General features: G+C 45.6%; 1 protein-coding gene across 6 annotated transcripts in view; it reads right to left on the bottom strand.

The window, feature by feature from the left end:
• The window catches only part of shank1 (SH3 and multiple ankyrin repeat domains 1), a 281,534-nt gene that overhangs the window by 96,457 nt on the left and 161,727 nt on the right, over positions 1-23,350 (bottom strand). For all 6 annotated transcript variants that reach the window (XM_063062528.1, XM_063062527.1, XM_063062526.1 and 3 more), the window contains one exon: positions 19,934-20,009. In XM_063062528.1, the coding sequence (XP_062918598.1) occupies positions 19,934-20,009 (76 nt within the window). The remainder of the gene's footprint in view (positions 1-19,933; positions 20,010-23,350) is intronic.

Genomic DNA, 23,350 nt, shown 5'->3' with positions numbered 1-23,350 from the left:
GTGGAATTCTCTGCCACAGGAAACAGTTGAGGCCAGATCATTGGCTATATTTAAGAGGGAGTTAGATATGGCCCTTGTGGCTAGGGGGATCAGAGGGTATGGAGGGAAGGCTGGTGCAGGGTTCTGAGTTGGATGATCAGCCATGATCATAACAAATGGCGGTGCAGGCTCGAAGGGCCGAATGGCCTACTCCTGCACCTATTTTCTATGTTTCTATATCCCCTTTTGCCAATCAACTTTCCAGCTCTTGGCTCCATCCCTCCCCCTCCTGTCTTCTATCATTTCGGATCTCCCCCTCCCCCTCCCACTTACTATCTCTTCTTTCAATTAGTCCTGACGAAGGGTCTCAGCCCGAAACGTCGACTATACCTCTTCCTATAGATGCTGCCTGGCCTGCTGCGTTCACCAGCAATTTTTATGTGTGTTCCTATCAAACCTTGACCGCAGGAGGACCAAGGTGTCCCTAACGGGAACTTTCGTGAAGAGGGACACCACATCAAAACTGACCATTACATCCTCCAGGGTCATAAGGGCCCCGGAAAAACCAGGAAACCTAACAATGAGAAGGAACCCATCACTACCGCCTGTCTTCCCTACATTTCCAGAGCTTCTGGAAGGATCGCCAGGATCCTAAAGAAATATCAAATTAATACCATCCACAAACCTGTACAGAAGTTCAAATCACAGCTTATGCGGGTGGAAGAAAAGGGTTTAAAATGGTTCTGCTTATTATCAGAGAATGTATACAGTATACAACCTGAAATACTTGTCTTCACAGACATCCACGAAAAATCAAAAGAACCTCGAAAGAATGAATGACAGAAAAACTTTAGAACCCAAAGCCCACTCTCCCCACTCCCCTGGCACAAACAGCAGCAAGCATCAACCTTCCCCTCCCCACAACCTGTTTCAGCAAAAAAAGCGTCAGCACCCATCAAGCAATAGCAAAGCACCCAGAGAGTTCACAAAAAACTATTGTTTACGCGACAGTTCGACATGCCACAGGCTCTCCCTCTCGCACTAACAAGGGACAGAGACGTCACCCATTTCGCAGCGAAAGGGGAGACTAACTGTCGCTGTTACAATATTACAATCTGCCGCGTCGCTTTTTATTCCGAGATTCTCTGACTCAAGAATTAGCAGCAAACTCTCCCTACCATCGAGAGAAAGAGAGAGTGCGATCACTTGACTACATCAACCTGGAATGCAGGATGGCTGGCATTTGCAGGATTCCTGGTGAATGTGGAGCAGCATATATCAGTCAGGCAGGGCTCATGGTGAAAACTTGCAGCAAGGAGCACAGGAGGTGTATCCGTTTGGGTTACCCAGAGGATTCGGTGGTAGCAGAACTTAGCATTCGCATTGGCCGTAGGTTTGACTTCGTCAGCATAAAAACTATTGTGCCGCACCAGTGGCTTTTGGGACTGCCTGGTGAAGGAAGCCATTGAGATATAACTACAGGAAAAGAATTTTAACAAAGGTGAAGGTCTCGCTCTAAGTAAGAACTGGAATTCAATTGTGAACAAAGTGGGACAGTGGAAACCAGAATGGATGCGGACTAACCAATCAGGAGGGATGGATGACGGGGTTATACAGTATATACCATTGAACTAGACATGGCTAGGCATCATTCCTGATGAAATGGCAGAATTTGTCATTGAAATGTTGTTAAAATCACCACGCCTATCTGGCTGGAAGCCTAAGAAGAGTGTATTCATGAGTATTAGTTCCTAATAGTTATCATCCAGTGTACACTGACTCATTATTTTCATTGACTGTATATGAAAAAGATCAGCACAGACCCTTAGTGCAGATAATGCACTGTTTTCAATTACTGCATCCACCGAATCTTCATTTTCATTGTAACATTCAAGATGATCGTCGATACCTTCAAGTTTTTTGTAGTTCCTAACTTGTTGAAGTAGTGAAATTGTGTCATTTTTACTGCTGGCTGAGTCTGGCATCTCCAAGCCTGAATGCTTGAAACAGCAGTGAGCAACAGTCCAGATTTGTCTTATTGCCTGTTATTCACCAACGATCAGTGACAAAAATCACTGCCTTTTGCACACCAGCACATGAAATTGACGCGACTTAAAAACTGTTCTGCCTAAGCACAATGTAGTGTCCAATTGTAATCTATGCTTTCTTTAGTGCATTGCTCTGTACTGCTGCTGCAAAACAACAAATTTCACAACATATGCCAGTGATGTTAAACCTGACTCTGATTCTGTCCCTGATCCTGGTGCTACACTCCTTGTATGTTCTGGAGAGGTGGGAAGAGAGGACGTCCACTGTGAGTGGGGTCTTTGAATTATGCTGGCTGCTTTACTGAGGCAGCGAAAAATATGGACAGAGTGTGGGGGGAGGCTGGTTCTGTGAAGTGCTGAACTGTGTCCACAACCCTCTGCAGGTCCTCGTGATCACGCGCAGAGTGTGGGCTGATAGTAGAGATTGCACTTGCTGGGCGACATATATGATGAAAGATTGGATCGACTAGGCTGATACTCACTGGAATTTAGAAGATTGAGGGGGGATCTTATTGAAACGCATAAAATTCTAAAGGGATTGGACAGGCTAGATGCAGGAAGATTGTTCCCGATGTTGGGGAAGTCCAGAACAAGGGGTCACAGTTTAAGGATAAAGGGGAAGCCTTTTAGGACCGAGATGAGGAAAAACTTCTTCACACAGAGAGTGGTGAATCTGTGGAATTCTCTGCCACAGGAAATAGTTGAGGCCAGTTCATTGGCTATATTTAAGAGGGAGTTAGATATGGCCCTTGTGGCTAAAGGGATCAGGGGGTATGGAGAGAAGGCAGGTACAGGGTTCTGAGTTGGATGATCAGCCATGATCATACTGAATGGTGGTGCAGGCTCAAAGGGCTGAATGGCCTACTTCTGCACCTATTTTCTATGCGTCAATGTTTCTACATACAGGTGCAATCTGCATGTATATGTTATAGGACCTGTCCTGGGCCCAGCATGCAAGTGCAGCTACAAAGAAAGCATGGCAGCACCTCTACTTCCTAAAGAGTTTGCAGAGATTTGGCATGAGTTCTAAAACTTTTACGAATTTCTATAGATGTGTAGTGGAGAGTACATAAACTGGCTGCTTCACAGCCTGGTATGGAAACACCAATGCCCTTGAATAGAAAATCCTACAGAAGGTAGTGGAGCAACACACATAAAAGTTGCTGGTGAACGCAGCAGGCCAGGCAGCATCTATAGGAAGAGACCCTTCGTGGGTCACTGTGCCAAAACCATTAACAGCAGCTTCAGGCTGTGTTACACTAAGAAATCAACAACACTCCTCTCTACACCTTGCCACTGAAACCCAGACCATTACAGAGTTTTCACAGGTAGCAATGGGTGACTTACAATGTGCTTAATATCCAGAAGGAAATCAGTTTCTAGGCCCTTGTCCTCCATAATATCGCCCAACATTTAAAGGTTTGTGAAAGACACACTCTCCAAGTAAGAAAAGCCGTAGGGCCTTAATTTGTCAACACACTGACACTAATGTTCGCTAACACAAAGCACGTTCACTTGTGCACCATCCTGATGCATCACTATTGTGTCACTAACATACCAGGGCACTGTCACTTATATCCACATTGGTGTTCACCCACAACCTGATACAAATATCCACTCACACATCAATGTCCTGACATAAATGTTCATAACACATCAGTTTCTTGACACTGATGTCCATCAAAGCATCATCATTCCACACTGATGATCACCAACACAAGTAACAGAGTTAACATTTGGACAGACTGTTGGAATGCATGAACTAGATGAGCAGAAGGGCCCATTTCTCTGCCATATTTTTCTATGACTCTATTTCCAGTCTAAGACCCTGTGCCTTCATCTTGGACCAGAAACATTGATTCTGTTTCTTTCTCCACAGATGCAGCCTGACCTGTTGAGCGTTTCCGGCATTTCCTGTATTTATTTCAGTTTTCCAACATTTGCACATTGTTTTTTTTTCAAACTTCTATATTTAACGAGGACTAAGCAGTAATTTAAAAATTTTTTTTTTATTAAGATGAAGTACAGAATAGGCCCTTCCAGCCCTTTGAGCCAACACCCGATTTAACACTAAACTAACCACGGGACAATTTACAATGACCAATTAACCTACTAACAGGTATATCTTTGGACTGTGGGAGGAAACCAGAGCACCCAGAGGAAACCCACGCAGTCACGGGGAGATCGTACAAACTGCTTACAGACAGCTGCGGGAATTGAACCTGGGTGACTGGGACTGTAAAACTTTGTGCTAACCACTACGCTACCATCCCGCCCCAATTACATGTTGTGAAACTGCTGTGTCCTCATACTGTGAGAGCCCTGGATTTCTATAGCAACTTTCAAGTGCCCTGGCTGAACCACAGAGCTCAGCAGCCAATGAAGTACTGGTGAAGTGTGTTCAGTGCTGCAGAGTAACAGAAGCAGCAGTCAGCCTGAACACAGAAAGATCCCACCGAGGGAACATGACCAGATCATCCATGTTTCTTTTAACGCTAAAGCAAAAACATTCCAGATGCTAAAAATACTCAGCAGGTCAGGCAGCATCTGTGGGGAGAAAAACAGTTGACAGCTCATAATAGCTGCCGGACTCTTTGAATATTACCATCAATTTCGGTTCTTAAAAATCAGATTTATTTATCACAAGTACATCGAAACATCCAGTGAAATGCATTGTTTGCGTTAACGACCAACACAGACTGAGGATGTGCTGGGGGAAGCCCACAAACGTTGCCATGCTTCCGGCACCAATGTATCATACCCACAACTTATTAATCTCAAACGTACGTCTTTGAAATGCGGGAGAAAACTGGAGCACGCAGAGGAAACCCACAAGATTATGGGGAGAAGGAACAAACTCCTTACAGACACCAGCAGGGATTGAACCTCACTCGTTCAATTGCTAACCTTGCCTGGATGAGTGCAGCACTCTTTTCTTCCTTTCTTTTTAAATTTTTTTATTAATTTTCCAAAATTATAAACAGAATAACAATGTTGATACAGAGAGATTGGAATAATCTTATTGTTGATAAGCATATAGAAAAAAGATTTCAAATAATACAAGTATAATAGACTTCCAAACTCATGATGTAATTAATCATAGAGAAAAAAGAAATAAAAAGAAAAAAAATACAAAGAAAACCCCCAAAAAGAAACAAATAAAAACTAAATACAAAGCAAAAAAGAGCAAACAGAACAAAACAAGGCTAGACTATTATCTTAAATTGAACACGTTCAATAATGTCGTCAACTCCGCTCCTCTATTCATATATTTTAGGTTAATAAGAAGGATTCAGAAAGGTCAAATTACATCATATGAACATCAACACTCAAGAAGCTTGACATCATCCAGTACAAGGCAGCCCTTCCAAAAGCATCCAAACCCTCCACCATCGACAAACAGTTGCAGCAGTGTGTACTATCTACAAAATGCACTGCAACAACACATCGAAGTTCCTAAGGCAGAACGTTCCAGACCACTACCATCTAGAAGGACGACAACAGCAGATACCTGGAACACCCCCATTTGGAAATCCCCCTCCAAGTCACTCATCATCCTGACTTGGAAACATATCACTGTTCCTTCATTGTCACTGGGTCAAAATCATGGAATTCCCTCCCTCACAGCACTGTGGGTGTACCTACACCTCAGCGACTGCAGCGGTTCAAGAAGGCAGCTCATCACCACCTTCTCAAGGGCAACTAGGGACGGTCAATAAATGCTGGCTTAGCTGGCGATGACCACATCCCGTAAATGAATAAACAAAAAAAAATAACCGCTACACTACCCTGCTGCCCTTCACATGACACTAATGATTGGAGGGTGGCAGTGATCTATTACGACAAGCGATCGCGTCTCGGGATATGTCCTCTTCTCATTGCTACCATCAGGGTGGAAGCACAGGAGCCTGAAGACCCATACTCACCCTTTTAGGAACAGCTTCTTCCCCTCTGCCATCAAATTTCTGAATGGAGAATGAACCCTTGAATACTAACTCGCCATTTTGCTCTCGTTCTTGCACTACTTATTTACTTTTTGTATATTTTGTTCTGTAATTTACAATATATTTTCTGCCTTGCTGCCGTACAACAGCAAAATTTCACCACGTATGTCAGTGATAATACACCTATTCTAATTGTTCAGATTCTGACTGCTAGATTATCGTGTAAATTGCTATTTCTCTTGTATTTCAGATTCATTTATCGTATGTACATCAAAACATACAGAGAAATGTGCCATTAACGTTAACAACCAACACATCTGAGAGTGCGCTGGGAGCAGCCCGCCATGTCGCCACACATTCCACTGCCAGCATAGCATGCCCACAATGCTATTCTTCCTCAAGTTTAACTTTCCTATGCTTGCTTACAATTTTTATATAATCACCTATACACATGCAATTGATCAGTAAAATTTCCAGTAATTGTAGCTGATTCTAGATCTTCTAGAAGCTTCTCAGCTTTTCTGCAACAGGTGTCATGCCACTTGAATCTGTCCATCTCATAGGTTCGTTGTTAACACTGGAATGTTGTTAACTATAAGTATTGGATGGCTATGACTATTTTGACTTTGTCTTCTTTCTTTGTTCACTTCTTTGCTCCGGATGGCTCTTGATGTGAGTTGGCAACAGCACATGACGAACGTCGAGCTCTATAACAACCTACTGATGCTCCCCACTAAAATCTAGGTGAGAAGACTGCAACTAGTGGGGCACTGTCTATGCCACCCCGAGCTACCTGCCAGCCTAGTCATCATATGGGAGCCCAAGCACGGGAGGATGAACCCTGGGCGCCCTCCCAAGACTATGGTCAACGCGTTCCTAGAAGACAGTGGCACGGCTAATGTAGATGAACTGAACACACTGATGAGAGAGAGGGAGAAGTGGAGAGTCCGTCATCATGCCCGACGCCGGCCCCCTAGGCCTGAGTCGACGTAGTAGTAGTAGTAGTTTGTTCATTTTTTGTCCTTGGATTACTGAATGAAATAGCCATAACCAAGTTAGCTCCCCATTCTTCACTTCTAAATCACTAAATTATCAGGATCCAACATTATAGAAAGAACACCCAGTCATTACTTGAATTGGAATCTCTCAGCCAAGAGGGTGGATGGAAGACTTGTTCTTACTCTCAGTGCAACAAAATAATTTACTCCTCAGATCTACTTTAAATCGTCTCCCTCTCATCTTAAACCCACCACCTTTTGTTGATGACACCCTCCTCATATCCTCAAGGACCAGCAGTGAGTTAAACATGACCTTCCTTTCATAAATCCATATTGGTTCCATTCACACCTATTGTTCTTCTCAAGGGAAGGTGGTTTATGCGGCAAGCAGAATAGAGAGTGGGGTTGCAATGGGTGGGCAATGTAATGTACAGGGGGTGTGAAGAATGGGGGAGCATAATGGGTAGGGAATGTGATGGGCAGGGAGTGTAATAGGTGGGAGGAGTTGTAATGGACAGGGAATGTAATAGCAAACAACAGGAATTCTGCAGATGCTGGAAATTCAAGCAACATACATCAAAGTTGCTGGTGAACGCAGCAGGCCAGGCAGCATCTATAGGAAGAAGCGCAGTCGACGTTTCAGGCCGAGACCCTTCGTCAGGACTAACTGAAGGAAGAGAACTCTTCCTTCAGTTAGTCCTGACGAAGAGTCTCGGCCTGAAACGTCGACTGCGCTTCTTCCTATAGATGCTGCCTGGCCTGCTGCGTTCACCAGCAACTTTGATGTAGGGAATGTAATAGGATGGAGTTGTAATGGGTGGGAAGTGTGATGGACAGGGAGTGTGATAGGTGGGAGAAGATGTAATAATGGACAGTGAGCATAAAGATGGAGTCTAATGGGTGGGGAGTGGGAGGAATTGTAACGGACAGGGAGTGTAATAGGAAGATGGTGCAATGAGTAGGGAGTGTGATGGGTTGGAGGAGGTGTAATGGGCAGGAAATGTTGTAATAGGTGGGGAGTGTAATGGATGGAACGCAATAGGTGGAAGAAGGAGTAATGGACAGGGAATAGAATAGGTGGGAGGAGGTGTAATGAACAGGGAATGTAAAGGACAGGGAGAGTAACAGGTGAGAGGTGTAATGGGTGGGTCTTGTTGGTCTGATCTGATTACAACCTGAAATCCGCATTCCTGTTCTGCACTGCCTGAGAAGCCATCATTCATTCACGTGCACTATTAATCAATGTATACAACTGCAAGGGGCACTGGCAGGGTGAATGCACTCAGTCTTTCCTGACAGGGAACGGGAACCAAGAACTGGAGAGGATACGTTTAATGCGAAGGGGGAAACATTTAATCGGAATCTGATGGCCACCCAGAGGTACGAGCTGCCAGAGGAAGTGGTTAAGGCAGGTATATTAACACTTAAAAAAACATTTCGACAAGTACATGGATAGGGAAGTTTTTAGAGAGAGTGGTATGGGCAAATGGAACTGGCTCAGGAGGACACTTTGGTCAACACGAATGATCGAGCTGAAAGGCCTGTTTATCAGTTGGAAGAATGGGCTATGGGTCGAACATGGGAAAATAAGATGAGGGATGAGCTTACATGGGCATCTTTATTAGCATGGACCAGATGGCTAGATGGGCTCCATGACAAGGGTCAGATTTAATAGACACATCTAATAGAATAAGAGGTTCTTCCTTCAAATCTGGGCAGGACTGGCCTATCCACTGCTCTTGAACCAAGTGGCTTCAATGTCCATTTCAGCATCTGGGTCTGAAGCCACACATAAGGAAGGAGCAGGTGAGGACTTCACGCCTGATGTGCGATAACACCATTAGATTATAGGACATAATTAGGCCATTCAGCCCATCAACTCTGCCCCATAAGTCCATCATGGCTGATTTATTATCTCTCTCAACCCAATTCTCCCGTCTTTTCCCTGTAACATTTCTATGCCTTTACGAATCGAGAACCTATCTATTCCGTCTTTCAGGCAATTGCTTTGTTTTTACAGTGATTGAGCAGATTCAACCTTCATTTTGAAATGAGCAGTTTCAGATCTGTATTAGATCACTTCCTGTGCAGTCTGGAAGTAGTAAGTAGGAAAATGCATTGGCTGGCAGAAGACCAGAGGTTTATGTCAGGAGCAAAAGGAGTTTCTATCTAAGGCCATCTGTTGTCTCCCAAGCAGAAGCATTGCTTGTAAGGTGATGCTGTATTTGTTTATACCAAAGGTATCAAGAAGATTTTGCTGAAATAGAATGTCAGTTTTGAGTTTATTAGACACTAAACAAGAAGCTAACAGTTCAGACATAATATTTACCTGTAGTATTTACTTATCGCAACCTTATAATATTTACCTGCAGAAAGTTAACTAAGTTCTTGCTTGTCTGTGTATATTTACTTGTGTGAATGGAACAATGTGATAATTGCACTGTATGTTGTTATTTTTTTTCAGTTTCACTCTTTATTCACCATGTCATGCCATTGAGTCTCCAACAAAACCAGGGAGCTAGGAGGCTATACCCCGACTCTCGTGTCATTTTTGAATGGAGTTTGCCTGACTGTCTAGTTGATGTTACAACACCTCAGCAAGGGCAGCACATTTACAAGCTCTGCTATAAATATACCCATGATTTGCCCTCCACAGTCATCTGGGGCAATGAATTCCGCACCCTCTAGCTAAAGAAATTCCTCCTCATCTCTATTCTAAAGGGACGTCCTCCTAATCTGAGGCTGTGCCCTCTGGTCCTAGAATCCCCATCAGAATCACAATCAGGTTTAATATCGCCAGCCTATATCGTGAAAATTATTGTTTTGCGGCAGCAGTACTTTGTAATGCATAGTAATAAAAACTACAAATTACAATAAGTATATACATAAAAAAATCACTTAAATAAGTTGTGCAAAACAGAGGGAAAAATACTGAGGAAATGTTCATGGGTCCATTGTTCATTCAGAAATCTGACGAGAGAGGGGAAGAAGCTGTTGCTGAAACAATGAGAGTGTGTCTTCAGGCTGCTGTACCTTCTCCTTGATGTAGCAATGAGAAGAGGGAATGTCCTGGGCGATGGGGGGTCCTTAATGATGGATGCTGCCTTTTTGAGGCCTCTCCTTTTGGTTCCTGGATGCTGGGAAGATGCATATCCACAATGGAACTGACTGAGTTTACAACTTTCTGCAGCTTATTTCGATCCTGTGCAGTGGCCCCTCCTTACCGGATGGTGATGCAGCCAGTTAGAAAGCTCTCGACGGTACACCTTTTGAAATTTGTGAGTGTCTTTGGTGACATAGCAATTCTCCTCAAACTCCTAATGAAATATAGTTGCTGCCGTGCCTTCTTTATAATTGCATCAATATGTTGAGCCCAGGCTAGATCGTGAGAGATGTTGGCACCCATGAACTTGAAACTGCTCACACTTTCCACTTCTGATCCCTCGATGAGGACCGGTGTGTTGCCTCGTCTTTCCCTTCCTGAAGTCCACAATCAATTCTTTGGTCTTACTGACACTGATTGCAAGAATGTTGCTACGACACCACTCAACAAGCTGATCTACCTCACTCCTGGACGCCTTCTCGTCAGCATCTGAAATTTTGCCAAAAAACAGTTGTGTCATCGGCAGATCTATAGATGGCGTTTGAGCTGTGCCTAGCCACACAGTTGTGGGTGTAGAGAGAATAGAGCAGCAGGCTAATCACTCATCCTTGAGATGCACCAGTGTTGATTGTCAGCGAGGAGGAGGTGTTGTTTCCAATCCGCACAGACTATGGTCTCCCAGTGAGGAAATCAAGGGTCCAGTTGCAGAGGGAGGTACAGAGGCTCAGGTTTTGGAGCTTTTTGATTAGAACTGAGGACATGATTGTGTTGGATGCTGAGCTGTAGTCAATAAACAAAAACCTGGCATTGGTATTGTTATTGTCCAGGTGATCCAAGGCCAAGTGGAGAGACAGTGAGATTAAATCCGCTGTAGACTGATTATGGTGACAGGCAAATCGTAGCGGGTCCAGTTCCTTGCTAAGGCTGGAGTTGCTCCTGGCCGTGACCAACGTCACAAAGCGCTTCATCACAGTAGATGCGAGCACAACTTTACAATACCCATTGAGGCAGCTCACTCTGTTCGTCTTCAGCAATGGTATGATTTTCGCCCTTTTCAAGCAGGTGGAATCTCTGACCGTAGCACTGAGGTATTGAATATATCCTTGAGCCCTCCTGCCAGATGGTTGGCACAGGTTTTCAGAAAGCTACCAGGTATGCCATCAGGGCCTGACACTTTGCAAGGGTTCACTATCTTGAAAGATGTTCCCACATTGGCCTCTGAAACAGAGACAGCAGGCTCTCTGGATGCTGCAAGGATTTGCACAGGTGTAGATTTATTCTCCCTTTCAAAGCATTCGTAAGGCCAGTGATGTTGTGGGGATGGAACTGGACTCTCTGACGGTGGTGTCTGAAAAGAGGATGCTGTCCAAGTTACATGCCATCTTGGACAATGTCTCCCATCCACTACATAATGGACTGGTTGGGCACAGGAGTACACTCAGCCAGAGACTCATTCCACCGAGATGCAACACTGAGCGTCATAGGAAGTCATTCCTGCCTGTGGCCATCAAACTTTACAACTCCTCCCTTGGAGGGTCAGACACCCTCAGCCAATAGGCTGGTCCTGGACTTATTTCCTGGCGTAATTTACATATTACTATTTAACTATTTATGGTTTTATTACTACTTAATTATTTATGGTGCAACTGTAACGAAAACCAATTTCCCCCGGGATCAATAAAGTATGACTATGACTATGACTATGACTACTATAAAGGGATTGAGCTTGTCGCTGCTGTTCTTGCCGTTAGGTTTTGCTATGTAGGAAGTTAAGGCCTGCAAACCCTGCCAGAGTTGTGTGCATCTGATTCCATCTCCAACCTCAATCGGAATTGTTTTCTTGCTCCTAAAATAGCCCTTCATAGGTCGTACCCAGACTTCTTGTACCGTTCTGGATCACCGGTCTTGAATTGCACAGATCTAGCCCACAGAAGATTCTGAACTGCCTGGTTCATCCACAGCTTTTGGTTTTGGTATGTCCAGTATGTTTTTGAAGGCACACACTTATTCAGAAGTCGGTGACAACGGAGGCGTATTCATTCAGGCTCGCAGATGAATCCCTGAATATTGTTCAGTCCGCCAACTCAACGCAGTCCTTTAAGTGTTTCTCCACCTCTCTTGATCATATGCTTTTGGTCCTCACCACTCGTGCTACAGTGTTTAGTCTCTGCCTATACTCTGGGAGTAGAAGTACAGCTGGGTGTTTGGACTTTCCAAAGTGTGGGCGTGGGATGTCACGATAAGTGTTCTTAATGGTGGTATAACAGTGGTCAAGTGTGCTGCTCCTTTGATTATACAGCTGATATGTTGGTGGTAGTTGTTCAGAGACTTCTTCAGGCTGGCTTGGTTGAAATCTCGCACAATGTCAGGGCAGGCATTAGAGTGCATCGTTTCATGCCTGCTGATAATGGAGTTTAGCCCAAGTGCTTGCTCAGCCAACACAACCTGTAATTTAACCTTTAGGGAATCCTGCATGAGGATTCCCAAGTACCTTTCCACCTCTATTTTCTGAATTTTCTCTCCATTTAGGAAATAGTTTATACCTTTTTTCCTTCTATCACAGTGCATGATCATATACATCCCTGCACTATATTCCATCTGCCACTTCTTTGCCCTAATCTCCTAATTTGTCTGTTCCTTGGCAGATTCCCTGCTTCCTCAACACCTCCTGTCCCTCCACCTATCGTTGTATCAGTCGCAAACTTGGCCACAAAAGCCATCAATTCAGTCATCCAAATCAGTGACATAAAATGTGAAAAGAAGCAGTCCAAACACTGACCCCTGCGGAACAATATAATTCACTGGCAGCCAACCAGAAAAGGCCCCCTTTAGTCCCACTCTGCCTCCTGCCAGTCAGCCAATCTTCTATCCGTGCATTGATCAATCAAGTGGTTTTGAGAAGGACAGGCCAGTATGTTTGTGGCCATGGAGAATTACGGAACATAAATAGGCTCTTCAGCCCAACTGGACCATGCTGACTAAGCAAAATGTCTATCAAAGCTCGTTCCACTTGGCCCTCTAAACCTTTCTTGTCCAGATGACTGTCCTGGTATCTTTGAACTGTAGTTAGTGTGCCTTTCTCAACCACTTCCTCTGGCAACTCATTCCACATATGGTGAAAAAGTTGCCCCTGAGCTTCCCATTAAATGGCAACAAAGGACATGGCATCAAAGGTTACGGGGAGAAGGCTGGCAACTGGGGTTCAGGAGGAGATAGAAAAAAAGATCAGCCATGATTGAATGGCAGAGCAGACTCGATGGGCCAGATGGCCTAATTCTGCTCCTATGTCTTATGGTCTTATGGTCAAAATCTCTCCCTTCTCTCACCTTAAATGTCTAGTTCTTGATTCCCCAACCCTTGGAAAAAGACTTGGTGCATTCACCCTTTTTATGCCCCCTCATGATATTGTACACCTCTATAAGATCATCCCTCATTCTCCAAGGAACAAAGTCCCAGCCTTCCCTCTCCCTGTAACTCAGTCCCTCGGATGAGGAACATCCTCATTGCTCGGCCTCAGACTCTTTGAACACAGGTTGCCGGAGTGAGACCCGAACTCAGGTCCTCAACTGTCGATCCAACTCTCCGATTATCATCTTTATTGATTAGTTTCATTTGTCACAAGCACAGTGAAATGTGGCATTTTCGCGTCAATGACCATCACTGTCCGAAGATTATGCTGACGGCAACCTGCAAGTGTGGCCACGCTTCCAGTGCCGACAAAGCATGTCCACCACTCACTAACCCTCACCTATAGGTCTTCAAAATGTGGGAGGAAACCGGAGCACCCGGAGGAAACCCATTCAGCCATGGCAGAACGTAAAAATTCCTTAAAGGCAGCAGTGGGAATGGAACCCTGATCTTACAGAAGGCATTGTAAAGCATTGTGTACTAGCCTGGGAATTCAGCCGGTGCACAGCCGCACACCAACCAACAGAGCGTGAAGGAGAGTTTGCAGTGCTGGGAGGGCCAATGTCCAGAGGGACAGGGATTGAAGGCATTTGGGAAGGAGGTGACTCGAGGGGTAACTTTGAGCTGTAAGTGGAATGGGGTGGAAGAAAATTGAATGCCAACTTTCAAATAGCGGACGAGGTAAATAATTTAAAAGAGAAATGTGAGGCAACAGAGGAAGAGAAGAGGTTAGCAGGAGGGTATGAGCAGAAATTGAAATGAATCATAGACCACAAGGACCTTCAGTCCATCAGCCCTGCTGGCCATCAACCAGCCACCTACACTAATCTCATTTCATTCTCCCCACATTCAGATTTATTTATCCCATGGACATTTAAACCCATACTGAGATGTGTCAATTGCATCAACAACCAACAAACACACAGATGTGCTGGAGGCAGCCCGCAAGTGTCACCGCACATTCTGGTGTCAACATCGCTTGCCCACCGTGTCCAGCAGAACAACACGGAGCACACAAAACAGAACACAGAAAGGAATAAAGCGACAACAGCAAAGCAAACCCCATTCCTGCCTCAGACCCACCAGCCCGCACACACAGGTACACAACACAGTCCCTAATCGCAGGACAAGCCGCCTCCAGTGGACTATGGATTCACAGACATTGGGTCTTCAACTTCTGCAGCGGACTTACAGCCACATTGCCGACAGTAACCATCCGGATTTCACCGCTCCCCACACACACTGTGACCAACTAACCCAGCGACCCTGCATGTCTATGAGATGTAGAAGGAAAATAGAGCTATCCAGGGGAAACCCACATGGTCAAACGGAGAACATGCAAACTCCACGTAGACTGCAGCCAAGACTGAGATTAAACCAAGGTCTCTGGAGCTGAGAGGCAGTAGGATTGATCTTGCCACATCCTGAGGTCCACAATTAATGCCATCTGTCGACTTCTAACTGAACTGAATTGAGTTGACTTTATTACTACATCCTTCATATACATGAGGAGTAAAAATTTTTACGTTACGTCTCCGTCTAAATGTGCAATTTAGAGCAATTTATAATAAATAGTATGTACAACAGGATAGTCAATATAACATAGAAATACAGTTCTGTCAGCATGAATTAAGCAGTCTGATGGCCTGGTGGAAGAAGCTGTCCCGGAGCCTGTTGGTCCTGGCTTTTATGCTGCGGTACTGTTATGCTCTGACCCCAGCATTGACTGGCACTGGAAACAGCTGTGTCCCCTGGACAAAACCCTCATGGACAGTCATACCACCCTTCCCTTCTCTGCACCTTCATGTTCTCTTCTAGCTAGGTTAATAGAATTAATAGAATGCAGAGCTGGGCTGAGAAGTGGCAGATGGATTTCAATCCAGAAAAGTGTGAAGTGATTCACTTTGGAAGGTTGAGTTTGAAGGCAGAATACAGGATTAATGGCAGGATTCTCGGCAGTGTGGAGGAACAGAAGGATCCTGGGGTCCACGTATGTAGATCCCTCAGTGATGCCGCACATGGTGATGGGGTGGTTAAGAAGGTCTATGGTGTGTTGGCCTTCAGTACTTGAGGATTTGATTTCAAGAGCCATGAGGTAATGTTGCAGCTCTATAAAACTTTAGTTAGACCACACTTGGTAAATTATGTTCAGTTCTAGGAGGGATGTGGAAGCTTTACAGAGGATGCAGAGGAGATTTACCAGGATGTTGCCTGGATTAAAGGGCATGTCTTCTGCAGATAGGTTGAGTGAGCTAGGGTTTTTCTTTTCAGAGCGAAGGAAGATGAGAGTTGACTTGATAGAGGTATACAAGTTGATAAGAGGCATAGATGGAGTAGACAGCCAGAGACTTTTTCCCAGGGTGGAAATGGCTAATATGATGGGGCATAATTTTAAATGATTGGAGGAACACATAGGGAGGATGTCAGAGATAAGATTTCTACATTGTGAGTGGTGGGTGTGCGAATGCCCTGTTGGGGTGGTGGTAGAGGCAGATACATTAGGGACATTTAAGAAACTCTTAGATCGACATATGGATGAAAGAAAAGTGGAGGACTATGTGGGAGGGAAGGATTAGATTGATCTTAGAGTAGGTTAAAAGGGTGGCAGAACATTGTGGGCTGAAGGGCCTGTACTGTGCTGCAGTGTTCTAGGTTCTCTGTTCTCATTCTGCCTTTGACCTGAAACGTTACCTCTATTTCTAACTCTGCGGACACTACCTGACGTGCTGGAAGGTTCCAGCACTTTCTGTTTTGATTTACGGTTATATACGGAGCAGCACGAGTCTCCGCTGTGAGAGGGCCCGCATTCATTAACGCACGGCTGAGGTGATTAATCAAGTGTACAAATGATGCTGGTTCCACACGGAGCAGGCCAGGGAAACAACAACAGCCATTTGCAACTATCAAACACTTTTAACACAGTGGAATACCCAAGGGGCCTTCACAGAAACGCTTCAGATAAAATCTGACAGCGAGCCACAGGAGGAGATGTCAACAAGTGAGCAGAAGCCCGGTCAGAGAAGAGTTCAAACAGCATCCGAGACAGCAGAGAGGGGGAGTGGTGAGCGGGGCTGGGGGGAGGAGTAGACCGGGACAGAGAGCGAGAGATAGAGGGCAGGAGGAAAGAGACAGAGAGAGGAGAAAGGAGAGTGGGGGACTCAGTGAAGAGAGAGGAGGACGCAGTAGGGAGAGTGGGGGACACAGAGGAGAAAGTGGAGAATGGGATATGCAGGAGAGAGTGGGACAGGCAGGGAGGGAAGGACAGGCGGGGGGGGGAACAGGCAGGGAAGGGGGAGGACAGGCAGTGGGGGAATAGCAGGGAGGGGGGCAGGCAGAGAGAGGGGAACAGGCAGAGAGGGGCCAACAGGCAAGGGGGAGAGGTGGGGGGTACAGTGGGGGGGGGTGACAGGCAGACAGAGAGGGACAGGCAGGGAAGGAAGGACAGGCGGGGAAGGGGAGACAGGCAGGAAGGGGGAGGACAGGCAGTGGGGGAATAGCAGGGAGCAGGGCAGGCAGAGAGAGGCCAACAGGCAAGGGGGAGAAGTAGGGGGTATGGGGGGGGGTGACAGGCAGACAGAGAGAGGGACAGAGTTTAGGGATCGTGTATCTGACTGTGTCCTATGGCTCGGGAATTAGTAATCAGATAGGATTAAAGACTTGTGTTCAGGGTATACTGTAGGGATGTGTGGCGATTATAGGGAACAGGAGGGCAAAAACAACGAGAGATTTGGATAATAATTCTGAAATCAAGAAGCTGTTTAACAAGAGGCCTTTGCAAATCAGGAGGCAGGGTGCTGAACGATGAAGTGTACTCAGAGGGAATTAGGACACTTGCACAGATTGTCACTGATATTTCTACAAGGCACGTGCAAGATTCCAGTAACAAACATACAAACCAGGGGTGTGTTTAAACTCTACCTGCATGCTGCAGAGGATTCCATTACAGGGGATAATCCGTCACTCCACGGCTCATCTCACTGGAGACAGGAGAGAAGATAGGACGCTAGGCCAGGCTCCTTCAGTAAGGCCCCTTAACGATTAGCGTAGCGTTATTACAGCACCAGTTACCCAGGTTCATTTCACGTCGCTGTCTGTAAGGATTTTTGTACGTTCTCCCTGTGGGGGTTTCCACCGGGTGCTCCAGTTTCCTCCCACGTTCCAAAGACGTGCACGTTGGGGTTAGAAAGTTGTGGGCATGCTATGTTGGCATGGGAAGCATGGCGAAATTTGCTGGCAGCCCCCCCGCCCCCCAGCGCATCCTCAGACTGTGTTGGCCGTGATACCAACGACACATTTCACTATATGCTTCGATATTTTGATGTAAATATAGCTAATCTATATCGGGTAGGCACAGCTAGCAGGATGTCACCGCGAGCAGGAGGAGGACGACCTGGACTGTCGCTCTGTTCATACCATCCGCCAGGCACAGCAGTCACTCATTCTGGGCAAGGGGTCCGTCAAGTGACAGGCTCAGGAAGCGTCAGGGAGCAGTCTGGATATCCTCACCTTACCTCTCTCATTAACAAGGTATTTTATCCGACAGAACTGCCATTCACTGGATGATTTTTTATTTTTGTTTTTCACACCATTCCCTGCAAACTCCAGACCAGGGGCCCCCAACCGTTTTTATGCCATGGGCCCAAGGGTGGGAACCCCTGAACTCACTAAACTGCAGTGTGTAGAAATCCCAGGAGATCAACAGTTTCTGAGATACTCAAACCACCCCATCTGGCACCAACAATCATTCCACCATCAAAGTCACTTAGATTCCATTTCTTTCCCCATTCTGATGTTCCCCATTCCCCAAATGAACCTCTTGACCACGTCTGCATGCTTTTATGCATTGAGTTGCTGCCACATGACTAGCCGATTAGATATTTGTAGTAATGGGCAGGTATGTAGGTGTTTCTAATCAAATGGTCACTAAATGTAGAGTCAAAGGAAGTATGGGAAGGAGAAAGGAGAGTGGGAGAGAAGGAATAAATGAGGCACCACATTATCTGCAACAGTTCATCAGTTTGCCAGAGAGAAGTAGATACAGGCCCTTTGGCCCAAGCAGTTCATACTGGCCACAGTTCCCACCCAGCTAGCATCAAATTGTTATGTTCAAAGTTCAAAGTAAATTTATTATCAAAGAATAATGTCACCATATAGTACTCTGAGATTCATTTTCCTGCAGGCATTCACAGGAAAAGGAAGAAATACTATAGCATTGATTAAAAAAAAGCTATACATAAGCAAATATTGACAAGCAATCAATATGCAAATGACAAACTGTGCAAATAAAAAATAAATAATACCGAGAACGCGAGTCCTTGAAAACATTTGGTCTATATCTCTCCAAGCCACAGCCCTCCATGCACAAGTGCTTCTTAAATGATACCATTGTCCCTGCCTCAACCAGTTCCTCTGGCAGCTCATTCCATATACTCACCACCCGTTGAGTGAAAATTTTACCTATCAGGTCTCTTTTTAATCTTTCCCTTTTCACCCTAAGGCTATGCCATGTAGTTTTGGACTCCTCTACCCTGGAGGAATTCCTGTTACCATCCACCTCATCTCTGCCTCTCATAATATGAAACATTTCTATCATGTCACTCCTCATTCTCCCTTGTTCCATTGTTCCCTGACCCCTCTCATTAACAAGGCATTTTTGCCCACAGAGCTACCAATCACTGGATGACTTTTGTTATTTGCACCAGGCTCTGTAAACTCTCTTGTGGCTGCAAATCCCAAGAGATCAGCAGTTTCTGAGATACTCAAACCACCCGGTCTGGCGCCAACAATCTTCCCATTGTCAGAGGGACCTAAATCACATATCTTCCCCATTCTAATGTTTGCTTTGAAGAACAACTGAACTTCTTGACCAGGTTGACATGTTTATATACATTGAGTTGTTGCTACATGATTGGCTGATTACATATTTGCATTAATGAGCAGGCATACGGGTGTACCTAATAAAGTCGCCACTCAGCATGTAGTGCTATTTCCCTGATGTTCTTTGTTTCTTATTTTCCATTATCCTCACCGGACAGTAACAGTCTACCTACCAGTGAGATCTCAAACGTTAGTTCTGTTTTTCTCTCTCTGCAGATGCTGCCTGACCTGCTGAGTGTTTCTGACCTTCTCTGTTTTCATTTCAGCTTTTTAACATCTGCAGTATTGTTTGGCTTCACTCACAACATAATGTCGTGAAAGGTGCAAAAGAAATGCAAGTTCTTCCTTCTTTCACAGGGCTAAGTTGAACAGAGAACATTTGGAGAACGTGACCACTTTAACACTGCCAATACCAACAGCACCAATAATGCCAATTAGATCAGCAATAACACAACTGCACAAAATGTGTTTAACAAATAGGCTCACACACACCAGGAAGGAACACCTCTCGGCAACACCCCACTTCTGAATGTCTCCTTCCCCTCCACAGATGGCCACTGCAACTTTAGTTCCTACCTTGGAGCATCGAAGCTGTCGTACGATCCCACGGTGTAGTGCCGGAACAGTCGCTTTGCCTTTTCACTGCGGCTCTCTGTTGAATGTGAAGAAACCAAAACACAGCTGATCACTGGGTGCCTCTCAGGTCCCTTTTCAAAACTTTCCATTCTAACCATAAACCTGTGCCCCATAGTTCTTGATTTCCCGGTGCTGGGGAAAAGACTGTGTGCATTTACTCTATCTACGCTCCTTCTGTTGTTTTACAACCCTGTACAATTATCCCTCATTCTCCTGCTCTCCAATGAAAAGTGCCAACCTGCTCAACCTTTCTGTCTGCACCTTGGTCCCTTACAACCCGACATTATCCCTTGTAAATCTCCTCCCCACCCTTTCTAGCTTAATGACATCTTTCTTACAGCGGGGTGACCACAATGTGGGTCTCCTCAAGGTGATCTGATTCCCTCCCACATTCGAAAGAGGTACAGATTAGGGTTAGTGAGTTGTGGGCATGCCATGTTCGTGCTGGATGTATGGTTGCCCCCAGCCCATCCTCCGACAGTGTTGGTCGTTGATGCAAACTGTTTGTTTCGATGTCCTGTACTTGTGACAAATAAAACTAATTTCTTTTTTTCAAAAAAAACTGAGCATAATACTCCAAGTGCAGCATCACCAAGCTCCTTGTAAAAGCATTGAAGGGCTTCTGTGCCCACACCATCTCAGATCAGGCCTCTCCACTAAATGTTTTACATGCTCAAGATCGCTGCTCAGCAGAACACTTTTCCTCCCTCCGCTTCCTTCTTGCAAAGTTGTGAATTACCAGCACGGACACTGGGTGGCAGTCCACAACCAGCGATGGCAAAACCTCCTGAGTTACACCCGGTAGAGGAACTCGAGGGGTTTTAATTAACCTACTCACCCCATTCTCTCCGCCGTAATCTGTGATCTCCTTTCTTGTGGTGGACTGGGAACAATGGAGAACCACCTATCTCAGCAAAGCGGTCAGCACAACACTTTAAAGCGCCAGCAACCACCAGTTGGGGCTCAGGGCTCAACTCCCACTGCTGTGTGTAAAGGCTGATTTATACCTCTGCGTCAAATCAACGCCGTACATACGGCGTCGCCGCGAACCCTACGCAGAGCCTATGCGGATCCCTACGCCGTAGCCTGACGCGCACCCCTCCCAAAATGTAACTATGCGTCGCGGCAACGCAGACCGCAACAACTGTGATTGGTCCGCTTGGTAGCATGGCATTTCTTCCTACACTGCAATAGCTTCCCATTGGGCGACTGAAGGGCAGGGAAGGAACTCTGGCTGCAATCCTTTCCATAAAGCTTTACAGACCTCCGAAATTATGGAGGACACATTTCGCTTTTACGAAAAAAGACACTCACTTTAAGCTTGTTTACCCCAAGAAGGACCACCATGACCATGAAGCCTTGCACGGGCAGGTGTGCGCACATGCGCGACGTGCGCAAATTGCAGAGTGACACAGACACACCAACGCACGAGTATAAATGCTCACAATGCGCGTAGACCACTTGCGTAGGTTATGGCGTCCATTTGATGCAGAAGTATAAACCAGCCTTAAGGAGTATGCGCATTCTCCCTGTAACCACGTATGAGTCCCCCGCCACCCCGCCCAGGTGTTCTGGTTTCCCCCCACATTTCACAGACAGACGGTTAGGGCTAGGGCCAGTAAGCTGTAGGCATGCTATACTGGTGCCAGGAGCAGAGTGACACTTGCGGGCTGCCCCCAGCACATCCTCGGACTGTGTTAGTTGTTGACACAAGAACAACGCACTTCTCTGCACGCTTCCGTGTTCTGATGCACATGTGACAAATAAAGCTATTTTTTAATCTTCAGTTTTAACTCCGAGACTGTTTGCTTATAGTTAGTCACAGCTATTGACAGAGAAATGCCACCACGTGGGTTTTAGTGATTGCATTAAAAGTGGAAACAAGAGTAAGTGTCTTCTCCTATTCCTTCTGGTCTACCCCATGAATGGTTGTGAGATGCTCAAAGGCTGATGTAAAGCAAACCACCCATCCTGGTGATTTAACATAGCTAAGAACGTAAGTGTGTACTGGCCTTCATTAGTATGGAAGGAAAAGGGAACTTTGAGCATTAATTTTGAGATGACTGGAATATGAAAACAATGATGTACTGCTGAGGCTTTATAATGCATTCATAGGACCATATGGGGAGTATTGTGAGCCGTTTAGGGCCCCATATCTAAGAACGGATGTGTTGGTATAGCAGGGGTTCCAGAGGAGGTAAAACTGCAGCAAGCTTCACCCCTTGAGCAAAACAAGACAACATAGATTTAGGGTCAGACAGGGAAAAGGATCAGCCATGATGAAATGGCAGAGCAGACTCAATGGGCCGAACGGCCTAATTCTGCACCTAGGTGTTATGGAACTAGGATGATGTTGGCAGTGTGGTGAAGCTTGCAGGCTGCCCAGCACAATCTTCACTGATTTGATCTGATGCACAATGACATTCACTGTATGTTTCCGTGTACGTGCAACAAATAACGTTAATCTTCAATTTGACCCCTTATTTTCCTCCAACAGATTCTTTGCTGGTGATTCCAGTATTTGCAATTTCTGGCATCTCCAAACAGCTCTCCACGTTCCAATGGGACAATTCCGAACGAACTTTACGCTGGATCTAGCCCGAGCTCCCCTGACTTAGGAGTGCTTGATGGGACACATAGAGGGAGTGTGACTCTGGATTTAACCCATAAACTTGGGACTGTTTGATGGAACAGTGGGGGACCTTTACTGTGTATCTAACCTGTATTCTCCACACCAGGGAATGTGTGGTGTCGCAGTGTAGAGGGAGATTTCTCCCGTATCTAATTGGGTGTTCACTGATCTGCTTTGCGTGTGTGTGTGTGTGTGTGTGTGTGGTGGGAAAATTCATAGGGATATTTATTATGGATCTTACCTCGGACTGTTTGATGCAGAGGGAACGTTACCCTGTTTCTAACATGTATTCCACTGATCTGGGAGTGTGTGGTGGGATGGTGCAGAGGGACATTCACCCTATACCTAACCTGCGTTCTCCTCTCTTGGAAGAGTGTAATGGAGCAGTAAGGAGGGACATTTGCCTTGCATCTAACCTGAGTTGCCCTGATCTGGGACTGTGTGGTGGGGCAGCGCAGACGGACATTTACCCTGAATCTAACCGGTGTTCTCCTCACTTGAGTGTGTCTGATGGGACAGTTCATTGGGATATTTCCGCTCTATCTAACCTGAGTTCCTCTGCTCTGGGAGTCTGTATTGGGATATTTGTCTGCCCAGGAACTGTTTGATGGGACAAGGTGGAGGGAGAATTCTTCCTCTCCCTCAGCATCATTTGCCTGAAAGTCTTTCATATTGTCAGCAAGGATACAGCGTGTGTTCATTCTTTGCTCCAGTGCTGGTCTTTT

Source organism: Mobula hypostoma, chromosome 11 (assembly GCF_963921235.1).
Source record: "Mobula hypostoma chromosome 11, sMobHyp1.1, whole genome shotgun sequence".
NCBI lineage: Eukaryota > Metazoa > Chordata > Chondrichthyes > Myliobatiformes > Myliobatidae > Mobula > Mobula hypostoma.
Note: the sequence above shows the minus strand (reverse complement) of the source record. Positions and strands in the feature narration are given on the sequence as shown.